The 21417-nt window shown below is 33.6% G+C and overlaps 1 protein-coding gene across 1 annotated transcript in view; it reads left to right on the forward strand.

Moving 5' to 3' along the window:
* HYCC2 (hyccin PI4KA lipid kinase complex subunit 2) overlaps window positions 1–21417 on the forward strand; it is a 63299-nt gene that overhangs the window by 15617 nt on the left and 26265 nt on the right. Inside the window, exons 3-5 of the mRNA XM_069487220.1 lie at window positions 10042–10138; window positions 15607–15686; window positions 16395–16496. Coding sequence (XP_069343321.1) covers window positions 15636–15686; window positions 16395–16496 — 153 coding nt within the window. The 5' untranslated portion in view covers window positions 10042–10138; window positions 15607–15635. The remainder of the gene's footprint in view (window positions 1–10041; window positions 10139–15606; window positions 15687–16394; window positions 16497–21417) is intronic.

The raw sequence follows: 21417 nt of genomic DNA on the forward strand, positions 1-21417 counted from the left end.
TAGAATGGTGGCTTCCAGGGGCTCTATATAGAGGGAAATGGGGAATTATTGTTTAATGGGTATAGAGTGTGAAAATCAAAATAAAAATGTAGAGATGAATATCTAAATTTAATATTTTATTTGGGAAGAAAGAATTACAATTTGAGGCAAACATGCACACCAGGTGGTCTTTGGTATGTCTGAGGAACAAAGAGGTTAGAGGTTTTATAAAAAAGGAGAAATGTTATGCATTGCTCTTTGAGAAAGTTTATTGGCACTAGTAAGGGTTTGAGGAACTACAGCTGTGGGCAAAATTAGTCCTGGAGTTGTATCAAGTTATTGTAAAGGAGTCCAGGTTTGTACTGCTCACCACGTGACAGCCAGTAATTTGAGAGACAAGGTTTTGGGGTAAGGAAAGCAACTTGTATTTGGAAAGCCAGTGAACCAAGAAGATGGCGGAGTAGTGTCCTTAAGAACCATCTTAAGTTAGTATGAACTTTAGGCCCCTTTTTATGTTAAGGGAAAGGGGAAGAGGTGGGGGATTGCAAGAGGTAACTGAGGATTGCAGACATCTGGGCCTAAGTGAAGGTCCAAGCTGGTTTTGAAACTTCTTTGTTCTTGGTCAGTTAATTTTGGATGACTTTTAAACCTAAGGCGTGAAACTGTAAGAATTCTAGAAGAAAATGTTGGAAAAACTCTTATAGACATTGGCCTAGGCAAAGAATTTATGAAGAAGACCCCAAAGGCAATCATAGCAACAACAAAAATAAATAAATGGGACCTGATCAAATTAAAAAGCTTCTGCACAGCCAAAGAAACAGTCACGAGAGCAAACAGACAACCCACAGAATGGGAGAAAATATTCATATGTTACACATCCGATAAAGGGTTGTTGATAACTAGAATCTATATAGAACTCAGAAAAATGAGCAAGAAAAAATCAAACAACCCTATCAAAAAGTGGGCAAAGGACATGAGCAGAAACTTTTCAGAAGAAGATAGACTAATGGCTAACAAACATATGAAAAAAATGCTCAACATCTGTAATCATCAGGGAAATGCAAATCAAAACCACAATGAGATATCACTTATCTCCAATGAGAATGGCCTTTATCAAAAAACCCCAAAACAATAAATGTTGGCATGGTTACGGAGAGATAGGAACACTCATACACTGCTGGTGGGACTGCAAACTAGTACAACCTCTGTGGAAAGCAATATGGAGATACCTCAAAGAGATACAAGTAGAACTACCATTTGATCCAGAAATCCCATTACTGAGCATCTACCCAAAAGAACAAAAGACATGCTATAAAAAAGACATCTGCACTAGAATGTATATAGCAGCACAATTCACAATTGCAAAGATGTAGAAACAACCCAAGTGCCCATCAATACATGAGTGGATTAATAAAATGTGGTATATGAATACCATGGAGTACTATTCAGCTATAAGAAACAATGGGGATATAGCACCTCTTGTATTTTCCTGGATAGAGCTGGAACCCATTCTACTAAGTGAAGTATCCCAAGAATGGAAAAACAAGCACCACATGTACTCACCATCAAATTGGTTTTAACTGATCAACACTTAAGTGCACATATAGTAATAACATTCATTAGGTGTTGGGCAGATGGGAGCGGGGAGGAGGGGATAGGTATATACACACCTAATAGGTGCAGTGCTCACCGTCAGGGGGATGGACACACTTGGAGCTCTGACTGGGGTGGAGCAAGGGCAATATACGGAACCTATTTGTACCCCCACAATATGCTGAAAGAGAAAAGAAAAAAAAATTTTGGATGACTAGGTCAGGTCATGATGTTCCTATGAATCTTTAACGTAGCATTGTTACTTGTGTGTGTACTTATCTCTCTAGGAGTTATTTTTGGGAAAGGGACAGTTGTGATCTTTCTTCTAGAGTTGAACTACAAACTAAATTCTTCCTATAATTCTTAATAGCTGGCCTAAGTGCAGAGCTAAGCAGAAGCTTTTATCCTAAAGGATATTACTGCAGTGATTCAGAAGCAAAATGGAGCTAGTCATGCTAAGCCTCCCTTCTGTTACATTATCACAGAAGCTACAGATAAAATTGGTTTCAAGTTACAACAAGCAGTTTCAGCAGTCAGGCTGGCAGAGAATTACATTCTTGGAGCAATGTTTTGTATGCTGAGTGCGTTTTCCCTTTGGCTTCTCGACTCTGTTTTAGTAGAGTATGACAAGAATGACCTAATTTGATCAACATTCACAAGACTTTCAGTTTTACAAGATAAAAATAGTTACACAGATGGATGATGGTGATGGTTGCACAACATTATGAATATATTTAATACCACTGAACTATACACTTAAAATGTTTAAGATGGTAAATTATATGTTATGTGTATTTTACCACAATAAAAAAATTTGGGGAAAAATGAAAAAAAAATGCCATCGTTAACTCAAATACTTTTGGCTTTAGGAAGAGGTTGTCCTGAACTGTGTCAGTTATCTAGTTAAGGAAGGGAATTCTTTTAGAGGTTAAAAATGCCACCAAATACAGATACTGCCTTCCTTGACTCAACTGTTTAAATACTAACTTCTTTAAACATTTATTATTTGAAAATTTTATTCTAAAATTCAACATATTTTCTTAGAATTTATTTTTATACTTTGATTAATTCTGTGCCTACATAACCTAAACATACTATATACACGACATATTTATAGGTTCTTCTGAATTGGATACTACTTTTTATGGAGAAAATGTTTTTATTTAATTTACTTAGAATACAAGGATCTGAAGTGGATTCCTTCTTCTGCCTGGCCTTCCTATCACTAAATGAGAGTAAATTGTATTTAAGACATGCTCATTTTTTATCACCCAGAATATGGTCATTTTGCCCAGTGATTTGGTTCTCGGTTTGACTGTTATTGGCATATATGAATGCCTCTGATTTGTGTGTATTGATTTTGTATACTGAGACTTTACAGAATTCATTTATCAATTTCAGGAGTCTCTTGGTTGAATCCGTGGGGTTTTCTAGATATAATATCATATCATCAGCAAAGAGTGAGATTTTGATCTCTTCTTTCCCCATTTGGACACCCTTGATTCTGCTTTCTTGCCTGATTGCTCTCACAAGGACTTCCAGCACTATGTTGAATAGCAACGGGGACTGTGGGCAACCTTGTCTGGTTCCAGTTCTAAGTGGGAATGCTTTCAGTTTTTCCCAATTGAGGATGATGTTGGCTGTGGGTTTGTCATATATGGCCTGTATCAATTTTAGGTAGGCCCCATCTATGCCTATTTTGTTAAGCGTTTTTATCATAAAAGGGTGTTGAATTTTGTCAAATGCTTTTTCTGCGTCTATTGAGAGGATCATGTACTCTTTGTTTTTGCTTGTTTTTATGTGATGAATTACATTTATAGATTTGTACATGTTGAACCATCCCTGCATCTCTGGGATGAAGCCCATTTGGTCGTGATGGATTATTTTCTTGATAAGCACCTGGATTCTATTTGCTAGGATTTTATTGAGAATTTTTGCATCTATATTCATAAGGGATATTGGTCTGTAGTTTTCCTTTTTTATGTCCTTTCCTGGTTTTGGTATCAGGGTTATGTTGGCTTCATAAAAATGTTTTGGGGAGGATTTCGTCCTTCTCGATGTTGTGGAATAACTTTCGTAGGATAGGCACCGGTTCTTTGTAGGTGTGGTAAAATTCAGGTGTGAAACCATCTGGTCTGGGGCTTTTCTTTTTGGGAAGGTTTTTTATTGCTGTATAGATTTCAGTTCTTGATATTGTTCTGTTCAGGAATTCTGTTTCTTCCTGGTTGAGACTAGGGAGGCTGTGTGTTTCTAAAAATTTGTCCATTTCCTCCACATTTTCCAGTTTGTGTGCATAAAGGTTTTTGTAGAATTCATAGATGATATCTTGTATCTCCATGGTGTCATTTGTAATTTCTCCTTTCATGTTCCTGATGGAGCTTATTAGAGATTTTTCTTTTCTGCTGTTAGTTAATCTAGCCAAAGGCATGTCAATTTTGTTTATCTTTTCAAAGAACCAACTTTTTGTTTTATTAATCTTCCGTATAGTTTTCCTGTTGTCCATTTCATTTAGTTCTGATTTGATCTTATTAATTTCACTCCTGCTGGGTTTGGGGTCGGTCTGTTCTTCTTTCTCTAGCTCTTTGAGTCTGTTCATTAGGTTGTCTATTTGTAAATTTTCTGTTTTTTGGATATAGGCATTTATGGAAATAAACTTTCCTCTCAGGACTGCTTTAGCTTGTGTCCCACAGCTTTTGATAACTTGTGTCTCCTTTGTCATTTAGTTCAAAGAATCTTTTGATTTCCGTCTTGATTTCCTCGTTTATAAAATAATTGTTCAGGAGAAGGTTGTTTAGCTTCCACGACTTTGAGTAGAAATGAGAATTTCTGTTAGGATTGATTTCTACTTTTATTCCACTGTGATCTGAGAAGATGCATGGTGTAATTTCTATTTTTTAAAATTTTTTAAGACATGCTTTGTGTCCTAGGATATGGTCAATCTTAGAGAATGTCCCATGAGCTCATGAGAAGAATGTATATTCAGTGGATTTTGGATAGAATGTCCTGTGAATGTCAGTCAGGCCCATTTGTTCTAGCGTTCTGTTTAAGTCCATTATTTCCTTGTTTATTTTCTGTTTGGAGGATCTGACCTGTGCTGTCAGCAGGGTGTTGAAGTCTCTAGATATTATTGGTGTTGCTGTTTATCATTTGGTTTAGATCAAGTAGGGTTTGCTTTATGAATCTGGGTGCACCTAAGTTGGGTGCATACATATTAAGTATTATTATGTCTTCTTGTTGAACTGTACCCTTCACCATTATATAGTGACCATCTTTGTCTTTCATTACTTTTGTTGATTTAAAAAGTAAGTTATCTGAAATTAAAACCACCACGCCTGCCTTCTTTTGGCTTCCGTTTGCTTGAAATGTCGATTTCTACCCCTTTATTTTCAGTCTAAATGCATCTTTACAGGTTAGATGAGTTTCCTGGAGATAGCAGATACTTGGCTTATATTTTTTTATCCATTGCTCCAGCCTATGTCTCTTGAGTGGGAGTTCAAGCCATTCACATTTATTGAGAGAACTGATAGGTGGGGCAGATTTCTGTTCATCCTGTTGGGTAGCACTTCATTGCTATGTTTTCTCTCTTGAGCCATTGTGGTATCTGGCCTTTGATCTTTAGCTTTTGAGTAGTTTTACATTCGTGAGTGTTTCTCGTGCTGGTCCATCTGCAACTGTTTTGGGTACTTCTTGGAGGGCTGGTCTTGTCTTGGTGAATTCCCTCAGTCTTTGTTTATCTGAGAATGCCTTCATTTCTCTTTCATATAAAAAAACTTGACTTTGCTGGGCACAAGATTCTAGGCTGGGCATTATTCTGTTTCAGAAGAGTGAGAATGGGGCCCCAGTCTCTTCTTGCTTGTAAGGTTTTAGTTGAGAAATCTGACGTTATTCGGATGGGCTTTCCTTTGTATGTTACTTGTTTCTTTTGCCTTACAGCTCGAAGAAGGGCCTCTTTAGTGGATATTTTGGTCAGTCTGATGACTGCATGTCGTGGTGTCTTCCTATTTGCAATGAATCTTCCAGGGCATGTTATCTTTCTGATGTGTAAAAATTGTCATAATTTGTGTCTTTTTCCTTATTCAGTATTACTAGGAGTTTGTCAATTTTATTAATCTTTTCAAACAGCTAACTTTTGGCTTTGCTGATTTTTCTCTATTGTGTGCTTGTTTCTTACTTCATTCATTTACTATTCTGTCTAGCTTCTTGAGATAGAGCTTGAACCATTTATGTTTTGTACCCTTTCCTCTTTGCTAATAAGACAGTCTTAGGTTTGCAAGCTACCAGGTTAACTGAAATTCATGAATATAGGAACTATGTCTTTGCTTTGCACGTTCAAAGTGAGGACTGCCTGCATATGCAATTAAGGCTGTAGTTGCATCCCACAAGTTTTGATATGTTGTATCTTAGTATTCAGTTCAACATATTTTCTAATTTCTGTTTTGATTTATTCTTTGACCTATAGGTTATTTAGATATATAATTTTAAATTTCTAGGTAATAGTGTTTTTCTAGGTTTTTATTTATTATTATTGTTGTTTTTAATGATTTCTAGCTTTTGTTGTGGTTAGAGAACATACTCTGCATGCCATCATCTTTTTTGAAACTTTCCATGTGGCCCAGTATGCAGTCAGTTTTGATAAGTGTTCCTTGTACCCTTGAAAATAATGAGAATTTTGTCGTTGCTGGGTACAGTGTCTGTGTTGGTCATTTGTTAATTGCCCTGTTCAGATCTTACTGAGTTTGGTTGCTTTTTCTATCAGCTACTGAGAAAAGTGTGAGTCTTCAACTATGATTGTGGCTTTGTCTGTTTCTCCTTTTAATTCTGCAAATTTTTGCTTGGTGTATTTTGAGATTACTGTTAGGTACATACAAGTTTATGATTGCAATATCTTCCCATTAGATTGATACCTTTATCATTACATAATATTCCTTTTATCTGTAATAATGATTCTTGCCATAAATTCTAAATCTTTCTCTGAAATTAGCAGAGTACATCAGTTTTCTTTTGGTTAGTGTCGCATGGTATATTTTTTTCCATTGTCTACTTTTAATCTTTCTATGTATATATGTAAAGTGTATCCCTTTTAAAGACTATTGTTCTTCATTTAATCCAGTCTGACAAACTTAGTCTTTTACTTGAAGTATTTTATCCATATACTATAATATAATTATTAATATAGTTGGGTTTATATGTATAATCTTATTGTTTGGTCTTCATCCCATCTGTTTTTTTCGTTTTTCTTCTTTCTTGACTGCTTTTAGATTAAATATTACATTTTTTCTCTAACTTGTGTATATATATATATATAATTTTGTTTTAATGGTTATCCTAAAAATTACAACATTCTTTAACTTATTACAGTATAATAGAGATTATTACTTTGACTACTATCACACAATTGCTAAAAATCTTAGAGCCTTTAAACCTTACACAACATTTCAGTTATTGTTTTGAACTATGACAACTTATTTCCTTACATTATTTACCCTATCTGATAATGTTTATTCCTTCCTATGTTTCCATTTTTATAATCTAGGATAATTATTTTATGCCTGAATAACTCCCTTTAATTTTCTTTTAATACAGGCTTGCTGCTGAGAAATTTCTTCTTCTTTTTTTTTTTTTTTTTTTGAGACAAAGTCTCACTCTGTTGCCCAGGCTAGAGTGCCGTGGCATCAGCCTAGCTCACAGCAACCTCAAACTCCTGGGCTCAAGCGATCCTTCTGCCTCAGCCTCCTGAGTAGCTGGGACTATAGGCATGTGCCACCATGCCCGGCTAATTTTTTCTATATATTTTAGGTTGTCCAGCTAATTTCTTTATCTTTTTTTTAGTAGAGACGGGGACTCGCTCTTGCTCAGGCTGGTGTCGAACTCCTGAGCTCAAACGATCCACCTGCCTCGGCCTCCCAGAGTGCTAGGATTACAGACATGAGCCACCGTGCCTGACTCTCATTTTTTTATCATTGTTTATTTGTTTGAAACATTTTTATTTCACTTTAATTTTTTTTGAGTCAGGGTCTTGCTTTGTTGCCTGGGCTAGAGTACAGTGGTGTGTCATCATAGCTCACTGCAACCTCGAACTCTTGGACTCAGCAAGCCTCCTGCTTCAGCTTCCCGAGTATAGGCACACACCACCACACCTGGCTAATTTTTAAATTTTTTTGTAGAGACTGGATCCCACTATGTTGCTCAGGCTGGTCTTGAACCCCTGGGCTCCAGGGATCCTCCTGCCTCACCCTCCCAAAATGCTGAGATTACAGGTGTGATCCATCTTGGCTGGGCTTCACCTTCATTTTTGAGGATGTTTTTTTCTGGGTATAGTATTCTAGATTGGCAGTTATTTTCTTTTTTGCCCATTAATGATATCATTCTTTTGTATTCTGGCTTTTATTGTTTCTGTTGAGAAATCTGTCAGTCATATTGTTTCTTTGAAGGTCATAACTGCTTTTGTGATTTTTCTTCTCTCTCCCTTTTCCTCCCTTCCTTCTATAGTTTGATTATGATATCCTAGGTGTCCTAGGTATAATTTCCTTTGCATATATCCTGCTTGGAGTTGGCAGAGCATCTTCAATCTCTGAATTGATTTCTTTCATCAGATTTGGAAAACTCCAAGTTATTTTTTTATTGAATATTGCATTTATATTTTTCTCCTCTTGTCTGGGACTTCTGTTACACATATAATAGACATTGTGAGCATGTCCTACATTTCTCTTAAACTGTTAAACTTCTCTTCCTCTTTCTTTACCTGTCTTCCCTTTCCCCTTCTACTCTTTTCTCTTTATGCTTCAGTTTAGGTATTTTTTATTGACTTGTCTTCTAGGTCACTAATCCTATATTCTGCTGTGTCCAGTTTGCCATAAAACCAATATTGAGTTCTTAATTTCATATATTGTATTTTTCAATTCTAGAATGCTCATTGAATTTTTTTGTAGATCCTAATTTGTTGGTTAAATTTTCCATCTTCAGTTTTGTTCATTTTTCCCTCTATTTACCATTAGTCAGAATTACTTTAATTGTCTTTGTGTGTTAACTCCATTATTAAGTCATCTGTGGATCTGAGTCTCTCATCTAGTTTTCTCTTAATTATTGGTCATATTTTCTTGTTCCTTTGCATATTTACTAAATTTTTATTGTGTGCCAGACTTTGTTTATGAAAGAACTATAGAAGCTCCAGACAGTGTTATCTTTCCAAGAGGATTCACATTTTTCTCTGTTGTGGGTAAGGGGCTAATTATCTCCAGCCAGTCAGGGATTGAGCCATTTTAGAGTTATGTTAAAGTTTGATAAAACCCAGTTTTTCTATTATTTGCCCTGTTTTTTGTTTTTGCTTTTTTAATTGAGAACCTTGTATTTGTCTCCCTAGCCCTGAAAGATTGTGGGAGACCTGTCTCTGCAGAGGTTCCCCGTATAGTTCTCTAGTCTGCCTACCTATACTGCTTCAAAATCTGGTGATTGTCTTGGTAGTTTAAAATTCAACAGCTATAAAAAGAAAGGCTCATTCCCACCCCCATTTCCTTGATATCAAGTGCCCCTTCCTAGAGTGCTACCAGTCTCTTGTATATCTTTCCAGAGGTATTCTTTTAGTCCTTTTCAAGTTTTTTTTTGCCACTGCAGACTCTTCTCATAAAATAAAAATCTCATGTGAAAGCCCAATGTATACGAGATGCAAAGTCAGCTACTATGGTTGGAGTAGGAGGTCCTGAAACATCTTCAGTTTAAAAAATATTGGAAGCTTTACAGAAATAATGGGATTTAATTCCAAGAGAATTTAATTGCAGCATTCTTTGTATTTAAGTAAGTACATTTTGTTAAGGAACATATATTAAAATGTTAATTCTTTTAGTGTTTTAGATGTTAAAATTGTGGTACAGTTTTGAACCAAAGAGGTAGAAAGTCTTTATTTTTAGCAGTTTGAAAATTTTCTCTCTGATCAAAAAACCTTTAATATGTTTTTATGTCAGAATTCAAGTAATAGCACTTTCTGTGTTGTTTTTAAAAAATGATCAATTTTTAAGTTAGGTGAAACTCATTTTCACATGAAGGTATCAAGACTTTAATGAGAGCATTTGAAAAATTATTTTGTGTGTGTGTGTGTGTGTGTGTGTGTGTGTGTATGAGAGAAATCATTGTAACATGTTTCAAAAGTTAGAGTCATAGAATTTTGTCTGAAAGAGACTTAATTTTATAGATTATTCAAGTGAGGCTCCAGATAATTAAGTAAACTGCTCAAGGCCTTACAGATAATTAATGGCAAATTTGAAACTAAAATTTAGACTTTCTGTCTCTAAAATAATGCTTTTTTCTTATCTTTGATAAAGGTACACAGTATACTAATTATTATAGACATTTTTTGGATCCATTATTATTTTTTAAAATGTTTCATTATAAATATCTTAACAAAACTGTTCTTTGTATTACAATTTTCAGAATATTATCTCAATATTTCAGTTTTTCATTTTTTATTTTTTATAGAGTTGGAAATATTTAACTCTCAACAAATGAATTCGACACTTGAACTCTGCTGCATTCCTGTGCCACCTCCTCCTTTAGAAAACTGATCTTAAGACAGGTAAAATTAAGACTTTAACTTTTTAAAGGATAAAGAATAAATTTTCTATATAGTTAGACATGTTAGCATTTTTGGTAATCTTAGGTAGGTAGCTTCTATTTATTAAGTAATTTTACCTAAAATAATCACATCATAATTATTTCCTTTGAATTATATTTTTGAAAGTGTTTTCCTTTTAATAGATTTTTTTTTTTTTTTAAGAGATGGGTCTTTCCTCTATGTTGCCCAGGCTGGACTCAAACTCCTGGTCTTAAGTGATCCTCCCACCTCAGCCTCCTGAGTAGCTGGGACTCTAATAGGTGTGTTTTTAAAAAACCTTTCTGTTACCTAAACTTTATATTTATTGAACTATTGAATTTACTCAGCATAATTATATTATCTGGCTATATCTAGATCAATGTTGTCCAATAGAACTTCTTTGATAATGGCTGTGTTCTATATCTGTACTGTCCAGTATGGGATACTAGCCACATGTAGCTGCTGGGCACTTGAAATGTGGCTAGGGCAACTAAGGAATTGAGTATTTAATTTTTATTTTATTTTAATTAATTGAAATTGAAATAGCCACATGTGGACAGTAGTAGCTACTGTATTAGTGTAGCTCTAGGCTTTTCCTTAGGGAAGTTGGTAATTATAGTAACAGTATTGTCTTAAATGGTTAAGTTCTAGACTTATACCTTGAAATATGTTTATAGTTATTAAGTTTCAAACTTTGCAGCAGCAAAATCATCATTGGCTATGTCATATGTTACCTCGATACATTGTATAGCTTTGTTTATCCAATCATTTTCATTGGCTATCTTTGAGAGCACTTACTGTTTTTCTTCCTATTGTGTCCTTAGCATCTTAGGACCTACCATGTAATTGGTGTTCAATAAATATTAATTGAAAGAATGGATGAATAATCTCTGTACTTTACCTCCACAGGAAAAATATCTCCCAAATTGTTCAAAAACTAAATAATTTTATTGATATTATTTCTATAATAATAATAGCTAATATTTATTGAGGACTTATGTTGTGCCAGTCACTTTCTAAGACTTTATGTGTGTTAATTGATTTAATCCTTAAAATAAACCTTTGTCATAGGTACTTACCTTATCTCTATTTTAATAAATGAGGAATTTGAGGCCACAGATTAATTAAGTAACTTTCCCAAGGATACATGTTGTTATACTTAGAGAACTTACTGTACTTGGACAAGTACTGTGAGTTTGCTTCCTGGCAAGTAGTTCTTGACCACCTTCAGTAGTTTGTTATTTGTTCATTATGTTGTAGTTATGGCTTGCTATTACCATGGTCATCAAAAAGATAATCATTCTCTGTGATATCCTCTTTGTTACATTCATATATTCTGGAAGTGAGGCAGTGTGGGTCTAAACTGAGCTGCATGCTGGAATATCAGCTTGAGTTCTTGTTTTTAAATATAGTTTTTACATATCAGGAGATGGGATGGGTGTAATATATAGTAGAAGAAATGATCTTGAGAATTTTGTGATGTTTGGTTAGATAAATAGGGAATTTGCTATATATTAATAGCTGTTCTCTGTAGCTTCCTCTAGGTACTAAAAGATACTGAACCTAGTTAGGAAATACATGTTTACAGAATTTCTCTGTGATGAGTACTATTCTGTTTTTCAAAAGAAGGTACTAAAATATATTTTTAGGATTTTAGATATAGAAAATAATTTATCATTGTAGGAAACTAAAGCCCAAAGAGTTTAAGTGATTTGTCCAAGGACATATAAGCAGTGTGGTTCATTGATTCAACAGATACTTATTTTAAGTATCTGTCATATGTCTGTATACCATAGTATGCTTGTTAGCTTTGGATGCATAGTGGTGAGCAATAATTTACAATCCAGTGGGAGAGATAGACAATCGATTAAGAATGAGGTCTAATAAACAAGTAATAAAATCCAAAGTTCTAGGAAGGAAATAAACCTCCCGAGTAGCTGGGACTACAGGCATGCGCCACCATGCCTGGCTAATTTTTTCTATATATTTTTAGTTGTCCAGATAATTTCTTTCTATTTTTTTGACAGAGACGAGGTCTCGCTCTTGCTCAGGTTGGTCTCGAACTCCTGAGCTCAAACGATCTGCCCGCCTTGGCCTCCCAGAGTGCTAGGATTATACACGTGAGCCATCGCACCCGGCCTCTTTTTAAAAATAATATTTGGGTTTCTTTTTTATTTTCAAAGCATTTTATGTTCTTTGTAGAAAATGTGAAAAAATATTGATTAATTGTAGTTGCTTTTTCTTGGCCTTTTCTATAAAATAGCATAGGTTAAAAAAAAATCTTCTAATTCCTCGTAGTTAACTAAAAGATGACTTATTAGTTTATACATTTTTCCTAAAACAGAAATCTTGATTTAAACCATTCGGCATTTAAAATAATTATCTAAAAACTTACTCATTTTGATGTTTAATAAAAATGGTTTCTTTCTCTCTGCTTTCATTTTTGTGTGTGTAAAAATAGCTAGTTAGAAAACATAATGGAAAAGAATCCAGTCACAAAGACAGCAAAAAATACAAACTATCTAGGAATTAATTGGAAATTGTTTTGACCAGCATGAAGAAAACACAAAATTTATACTAAGACAGAGGATTTTTAATAAAGAACAGTGTTACGTTCCTGTATGAGATAACTCAGTATTATGAAGATGTAATTTGGAAATAACTTATAAATTTAATTCTGCTGGGAATGGGGTGTGGAGAACAAACTTATGAACAGAAGTTTAAAGTTAGAAGAATGAAGTAAGCAATAATGATGAAATATATTTTTAGAAAAAAAAGAATTAGGATATGACTTGTACCATTATATATTAAAATGTATTGTAAAACCTCAGTAATTAAAAGGTTGTAGTTATGGTACAGAATCAGTGGGAAAAGTAGCTCAGAAATAGTTCCAAATATATGTGAGACTTCAGTGGCATTTCAAGTCTCTAAAAAATAAAAAGATATGCAAACTATGTATTAGAGCAATTGAGAGAAAAAAATTGTTAGATATTAATATTATATCACTTTCTAAAATAACTTCCAAAGTAATGTTTTAGCAATAGGTACTCACTAGAATGTTCTGATTCTGATTGTTATTGTACTCATTTTAAAATTCTTATGTAGTATATTAATAAATGTAGGAAAATTAAAGGTTTTATATTTAGATTCATTTAGGTTTCTATGCTAAGGTAGTAGATTTGTAAATATAGAGCGGGAAAATTTATTCTGTACATATAACAGTCATATGGTCCTTAAAAATCTGTGAAGGGTTGCAGTCTGGAGAGTTTATTTAGATTTGGATATACTATCAATAATATTTATATCCTGCAATCTTAAAATTTCAAATTCAATTTTTAGAATTTACATTACAGAAGAGAACAACATAAATGCACATATATATTAAAAGCATGTTCATTGTAACATTTCTTTGTAATACAAGAAAGTCAAAAATAATCTGTGTGTACATCAGTAAGTTATTGGACAAATAAGGGTTTATATTTATAATTACTTTATGTGCATTAAAAAGAATAAGATAGATCTATAGATCTTTTTTTTTTTTTTTTTTTTGAGACAGAGTCTCACTTTGTTGCCCGGGCTAGAGTGAGTGCCGTGGCGTCAGCTTAGCTCACAGCAACCTCAGACTCCTGGCCTTAAGCAATCCTACTGCCTCAGCCTCCCGAGTAGCTGGGACTACAGGCATGCGCCACCATGCCTGGCTAATTTTTTCTATATATATTTTAGTTGTCCATATAATTTCTTTCTATTTTTAGTAGAGATGGGGTCTCGCTCTTGCTCAGGCTGGTCTCGAACTCCTGACCTTGAGCGATCCACCCGCCTCGGCCTCCCAGAGTGCTAGAATTACAGGCGTGAGCCACCGCGCCCGGCCAATCTATAGATCTTTGATGTATTTTTAGCAAATGTATTAATTAAAAGCATGATGTAGAACACTATGATATAAACACGATTATATTTAAATTATATGCACACATAAAAATAGATACATACATAAATATAGATCTGAAAGAATGGTTAATAATGTTTATCTTCCTGGGTGGGACGGATGGTTGGACTTTCTAAGTTCCATTTTTTTACAGGCATATATTATTCATAATAAATATTTTTAAATTATTTAAAAATGAATAAAACTAAATTTTTATTTATAGCTAGACATATTTGTAAAATTATAGAGATAAAAGTTAGGATACAGCAGGAATGTTTTTTTAAAGTTTCTAGTAAATAAAAAATAAAAATCAATAATTTAATATCTAGCAATAGAGATATAGGCATAGGTTTAAGTTCTGATTTTGTTTATTTTGGAAAAATATGTCCTTTTTGTACCACTACAGTGAAATTTTTAGACTTCTTACACCATTGGACCATGCCTGCCTCTCCACCCTCAACTCTTGTCCCTTGCTGTCTGTGCTCTAGGCCACTTGGATCTTCTTTCAGATTCTGTAACTTCCTGTATTTTCTTGCCACAGGACTTTTATATAGGCTATTTCCTCTTCCTAGAATGTTCTTTTTCTGCTCCCCTTAACTCTGTGGATCTTTGCCATCTCAGCTTAAGCACCACCTCAGAGAAGCCTCGTTTGATTCCTTAGTCAACGTTTGGTTCTTTTGTTTTATGCTTTTGTGTGCCTTTCTTACCCTTCATCTCTTGGCAAAAATGTGTTTGGTCTCCTCCACTAGGTAGATGCTTCACTAGAGTGGGTCTACATCTGGATTTGATTACCATTGTATTTCTAGCTCCTAGCATAATGGCTGACATATAGTTGGTGCTTAAAAAGTATTTATGGAATGAATCAATGAATTTCTTAATTCCTTTTTTGACTATTTGGGCAGTTGCCTACTTAGGTGCTGAGAAACTTCCAGGGGCAAATACCTTAGGATTTAAATGGAATTATAGTTTACATCCTACTATACAGCTTGCTTTTTCTCCTTGGGCATTTTTCCATTTTAGAAAATTTATGTATCTATCTTTTTCAAAGGCTTTATTTTGTATAGTGCATATATGTTTATAATCAGTTTGCTGAATATATGACCCATGCTTTCTAGCTTATGTAGCTTTGTCATTTATTATCTGTCACATTGGTATGTTCTGTGATCTGTAACTTATGCTGGTTATATATTTTGTAAGAGCTCCAGGAATAGACTGTGCATTTTTCTTGGATAATGTACAGTTTGATTTCACTCAGGACACTTGCCTTTCCCTCTTTGAAGTATAATTGCTGGGGAAAATATGAAAGCATTAGGATAATAAGTTTCAAATATATCATTAAAAATAGAAATTATAATATTTCTGAAAAATTTTGTTTTATAATTGCACTCCAAACTAAAAGCAAGTCTCCTTATCTAAAATATTTACTAAATGAGTGTCTCCTCATTTAGTGAAAGGCACACTTCATTTACTTTTGGTAGTTTCTGCAAATAATATTATCCTCAGGTTCACTGCTTTTTCTTCTTTACAGATAAAAAAGGAATAGAAAGAAGGTAAAAGATGCTGGGATCTGAACGTGGTGTTGTGGAAGAATGGTTATCAGAATTCAAGGTAAATTGGATTGGGGATAAGAATGTATTATTATATGATTCTTTATGTCAGTAATTCAAACAGTGAATATGCATTCTATGGAGAAATGTTGCAAATATGTGAAGTGGAAATGGCAAAATAGGAAATAACGTATTTCAATAATTGCAGTTCTTAAAACACTAATGTGAATAAGGGCTGGAAAGTATTATGTAAAAATGAAAATAGATGAGGGGATATTTGTTAATAAATTTTTTAATATATTCAATAAAAGAGAGAAGCCGCCAAGATTTAATAAGGCATAAAAACAGGATTTGTGCCTTATGTTTTTATTTCCTATAATTAAAAATCAAATAGTTTTGATAGAAAATTATATAATTTATGAATACTATGGAAATAAATGTTTTGTAAAAACATAAATGCAAAAAATTGAAATACATCCCACATTATTGTTTTTTTTTTAGATTGGATTAGTTTAAGGTGGTCCATTTTGGCAAATCTTGGTATAATGTGTGTTTTCTCATCATTTTTCATGGTTGAGTAGTTAGAAGATTTGTATAATATAACATCCTAATATAATTTCTGTTAACTCTCATTTTCTTATATTAATGATTTTTGCTTTTCTTACTTGACTCTATTATGAATCTTTTCAAGAGGTACTCGTGTAAAATAAAGTTCCTGACTTCCCAAATACTAAGTTCACTTTTGTTTTCCTTTGGTGGTTTCTTTTAGGCATTACCTGACACTCAGATCACCAGTTATGCAGCAACTTTACACCGGAAAAAAACACTCGTACCAGCCCTCTACAAAGTTATTCAAGATTCGAATAATGAGGTAGGAGAGCACGTAAGAAAAATAATTTCTACATAGTAAAATGACATATGTGTACTAAAACACATAAATGTGAGTTTTATAGTTTTCTTTCATGTGGTTCTGAAAATTTTTCTTTCTGCTATTTTTCATTCTGATAGTTGCTTTGGCTTTCCCCATTCCCTGCCTTTCCATATTTTAAAATGTTTTGGTCAAATTTTTTCCTGTTGAGGGCAATATGTTTTGATTCTTGATTTGAGTGACCATCATCTCAATCATTTATTTAATTTGAATCTTTTCTGTTTCCTGCTCTGGAATGTTTCCTGCTCTGGAAGCCATATTTTAACTGTATACCGATTTAGCTTTCTTTATTTTAAGTATTGCTTACAGTTATTTTATTGATAATATATAACAATGTATAATCACTGTAGTCAGTGAAATCAAACTTATAGCATGAAATGATGCCGCTAGTAAATTTAGCCTGAAAATGATCAGAGGAAGCACTTTTTAATCTGAATAGTCAAGATCAGTAAACTTAGAATAAGAATTTTCTGTTACTCAGCCTTGTGATAGAAGGAAAAAGTGCAGCTATTGAATCTATTAATATGTTAACGTATGCAAAATACACACATTATCTTTCCATTAACACAATAGTATGACATACAGTTTTATCACCACTGGATTCATGTATGCTTTAAAATGAAAATGAAAGGAACACACAGGAAAGTAGCTTCTTATCTTCCCAGATACAGCCTCCAAGAGTGCCACTGCTGTGTACTGGAGTGAGTTTGAAGAAGTTCAGGTAATCATCTCCTAACCAGCAGCTTAACTTAAAGTGCATCTTCATTTTTTTGTCCTATCACTAAAAGCTTGCTTATTGACCTCTTTCTTTTCTGTCTCCTAAATTTGGATTGGCTCTCAGTTAGACTTGCATCTCTTTCTATTTGTAGCAGCAATTGCAGGATCCATTTGCTTATTTTTCTCTTGCGGTGTATTTCTGAATGTTTTATAACTTTAGGTATGGGTAATGTACACATATGCATATCCTTCTTGTTCAGGAATTTTCAGAATTTTCTGTTTGAATAATGAACGTGTGTATTCCCTACCCCTTGTTTTGCGCTCTTAACATTTAAGCTTTGCTTATTAAAATTTGTCTTATGCTTTCTCTTTAGATTGTAAGCTCTTCATGGGCAGTGGTCATATATTCTGTATTTGTTACTTCTCTGGAATTTAGTATTTTATGTACATAATAAACGTAATAAATATTGATTGGAAGAACAGTGAAATACAAAATGAAATTCTAAAATGACATTATTTTCATTAGGGCTCACAAGTGTTTAAAAGGTGTCCTTTTCCTTTTTTTAAATACTTTTGGACGCTATGACATTAAGAAAAGTTATTCTCATTGTTTTAAATTTTCATACTTCGTGATATTAATGTGTGAGACCTTGGGATCATGGCTAGTAATGGAACAATTACAACTTGAGAGATCTGATCTCAAACCAAGCATTCATTACAATCAACCAGTTGCTAGAGCAGATGTGGGTTTCCGTCATATCTCCTGTCAGGTCATAAGTTTCTAACCATGTGCTCAGACTTCAGAAAAGCAAAGTGATAGATTCTATGGAATCTCAAAACAATTCTGGACTTTAGTCATAGAAGGAGGCCCTTTTTAGTCCTGATTTTGTTATATTCTGAAACATAAGTATACTATTGAGTTAATAAGAAATTATTTCAGAAAATTGTCATATGACATATTTATATGAATTGGAACTTATAACAACCTTACAATTTTGCTTTGAAGACTATAAAAGTTCTTCAGAACATGTATTTCCTAGATGTTTAATATCACATGTCATGACCAATTTATGTTACAGCTTCTGTTTTAAATTCTAGACCAACATATTGCTTTGATTTTTTCTTGTACCTACTTACAGATCCCTAGTCACTCCAGCAGTTCTTCTACTTCAAGTAGACCTCCAGTCCATGAACCCTATCACTTTTTCATGACTTGAATGCCTTTCTTCCTCCTCTCAATGTCTCACTTCTCTCTTTTCCTAGCTAAATTTTTGTGGTCCATCATTACAGTTATTCCCTTGCAAACATTCTTAGCTCCTTTGCCTCTCATTTCCTTAACTCATATTCTTAGGGCAAAATCTCAACACTGGATAAAACCCAGCCATCCATTTACTTCCTACCTGTACCTGAGCAGCTGAACATGCTGGGAGAAAACACAATTTTGTTTACCTTCTCCATTTTAAATTCAGGACTACGAATCTCCAATGGGCACATAAAATGTAGTCTTGCAGTGTTATCTTGCTTCCTTGGTACAATGTTCTTTTTACACCTTCTCTTTCCTCATATTCTTTACCCACCTTCCTCTTTATTTTCAACTTGCTTTCTATGTCATTAAGAAAAGAAGAAAATAGTTGGGCGCTCTCTTATTTTCCCATTCAAATCTACCACTGTACCAGCATCTCTACCCACAATCTCTTGCCTTTTCTGGTGTTGAGTGGGTGAAGTGTTCCAGGTTGTATCAAAGGCCCTGTTCTCTACTTAAGACTGGATCCCATCTTCTCTAGCCACTACAAGGACTCTGCTCCTGTAGTTATCCCCTCTCCCCTCCATCAGATTTTTTTTTCTTTCCCTGCTGAATGGAATGTGGTAAACAACCATATTCCATTTTTTCAAAAACCTTTCACGTTGCCTCCTATTTTATCTACCTATTCACAGATGAACTTTCATGAAGTGTTCCTTATTTATAGCCTGTGTCTACTGGTTTCCATTTCTTCACCTCACATTCTTTCTTTAACCTGCTCAAGTTAGGCTTCAGTCTCTACTCTTTCACCCAAAATGCTCTTAGTGTGTTCATCAGATAGCATGTCTCATAATAATTATCATGTCAAAACAGTGTTTGCTAAATTTGGGAAAGGTGTCAGTTATTCTTATGAATTTTTTAACCTGAAGATAATGATTTTAACACCTTTTGATATGGGTGATAGTGCCATTTAAGGGAGGTCAGAGGCATTTATTATATCGAGAATTTGAGAACGTGATGACATATCAATATACATGCTTAGAATTAAAGGTTTTAACAGATAGCATTGGCAAGTTTTTAATAGTCTTATTTTTGTAGTGATATCTGACTAAAAGTTACTGGATTGCCAATATCCAATACCCTCCTCCACTTAAAAAAAACAGAGTAATAATTTTGATAACTGTATTTCTTCACTGTGTCTAATTAAAATATAGTGGCCTATGTGCCAACATAGGCATGTATAACCACTGGAAGGTTAAGGTCTTTGTAACAGAAACTCATCGTAATTGTTCTATGGCTCATAAAATTTAGAGAAGGCAGTCTTTGCAGAGTGTTTAACTGAAGAAGAGACTGAATTTGAAGCATAAGTATATCTTTTTAATAAATAAATTTGTGAGAGCAACAATCTTTACTTCCCCAAAAGAGCTGAACGTTGCTGTCAGTATTTAAGAAAGATGCCAGCAATAGACTGTTTTCAAAAGTTTATTACTTGTTCATTATTGGCACTACATGAAATGCACTATTTTCAGTTAAACAACCCACACTTCCATTGTAGTATAAAAAAACTGGTGGAGTAGAAACCTCACCTTGATACAAGAAGACCTGAATTTAGTGTCTTTCTCCACAACTAACTTCTGTGACCTTCAACAAATTGTCTGACTGGTCTAGACTTCAGTGTTAGGGGAGAAATGGAGTATTTTTGAAGATTTTAAAACTATTCTCTGATGGTGATTCCACATAAAGGGCTTAGTATTTTCTAGTCTAGGGGGTGTGTGTGTGTGTATAAATTTTTTAAGCTTTAGAGTAGTTCTCCAAGAGCTAAGCTTAACTCATCTAAATATATTAACTATACAATTGACATAGATTTGTTGACTTTTAATTTAACAGTTAATGACAGTGACTTTTTTCTAGAGTGTTAGATTATTACAGACATACATAACTACATTCAAACAGATTTCCAAATGTATATGCATTATTTTAATCATTCAGAATAAAGGTGAGCATATGAAATTTCTGATCTATTACTAATTTTTAAAAGAATTAGTGTTAAACTTTAATTTAAAAATTATAGTTCTTGTCAGTGTTTTGTATGAATTTTAAAGTCATAGCCAGTTTTGTGTAATCTGTAGTTACTCCAGCAAAGCCATTCTAAATTGGCAATACACACTTAGGGAACAGTGGGGAAGTTTACTTTAACTGCTCATTTTCTTCACTTTTGTAGGTCATAAACTTCCTCACAAGTCATATTGTGTGATATCATATGAAAAGTTAGCCAATTAAACATTTAAAAAGCTATTTCTGTATACTTTTCCCCTTTTCAAAATCTTTCAAATAAATATAATTAGTGAAATTTAAGTCAACTGTAAAACATAAAAATAATCAGTTTTTTACTTGTATGTATTTAAAATATTGGCTAGAATTTTGGATGCCCAAATACGATACAAAATCCCTTTCTGTACTGAGTGGTATATAATTTGCTTAAATCATAGTCTCAGTTGAGATTTAAAGTTTATTTCCAACAAGATTATTTAAAATTATTTTATTCCAATGGAAACTTTTTAAAATGGAAGATAATAAGAGTTGGTAAGAGCAAAAAGAGAAAATCACCAAATATAAATGTAGTAAATTGGCTGAAAGACTAATTATCTAATATATTTAGTACAGTGTATTGAAAGGTATGTTGGTATTATATGGGCACAAAATACTTCTTATAGTTAGTGGATTTGTTAGTTTAATTTGTGGTCTCTACATAAGTGGAGATTAAAGGTTTTGGTTGAATTAACTCAAACTATGGAGAAATTAATATTGAGAATTTATTTTTAAAATATTATACAGGTATATGTATCTTTTAGAAAATAGAGTTACAGAGCCAGGAGTGGTGGCATGCTTCTGTAGTCCCAGCTACTC

This window comes from Eulemur rufifrons, chromosome 1 (assembly GCF_041146395.1).
Source record: "Eulemur rufifrons isolate Redbay chromosome 1, OSU_ERuf_1, whole genome shotgun sequence".
Taxonomy (NCBI): domain Eukaryota; kingdom Metazoa; phylum Chordata; class Mammalia; order Primates; family Lemuridae; genus Eulemur; species Eulemur rufifrons.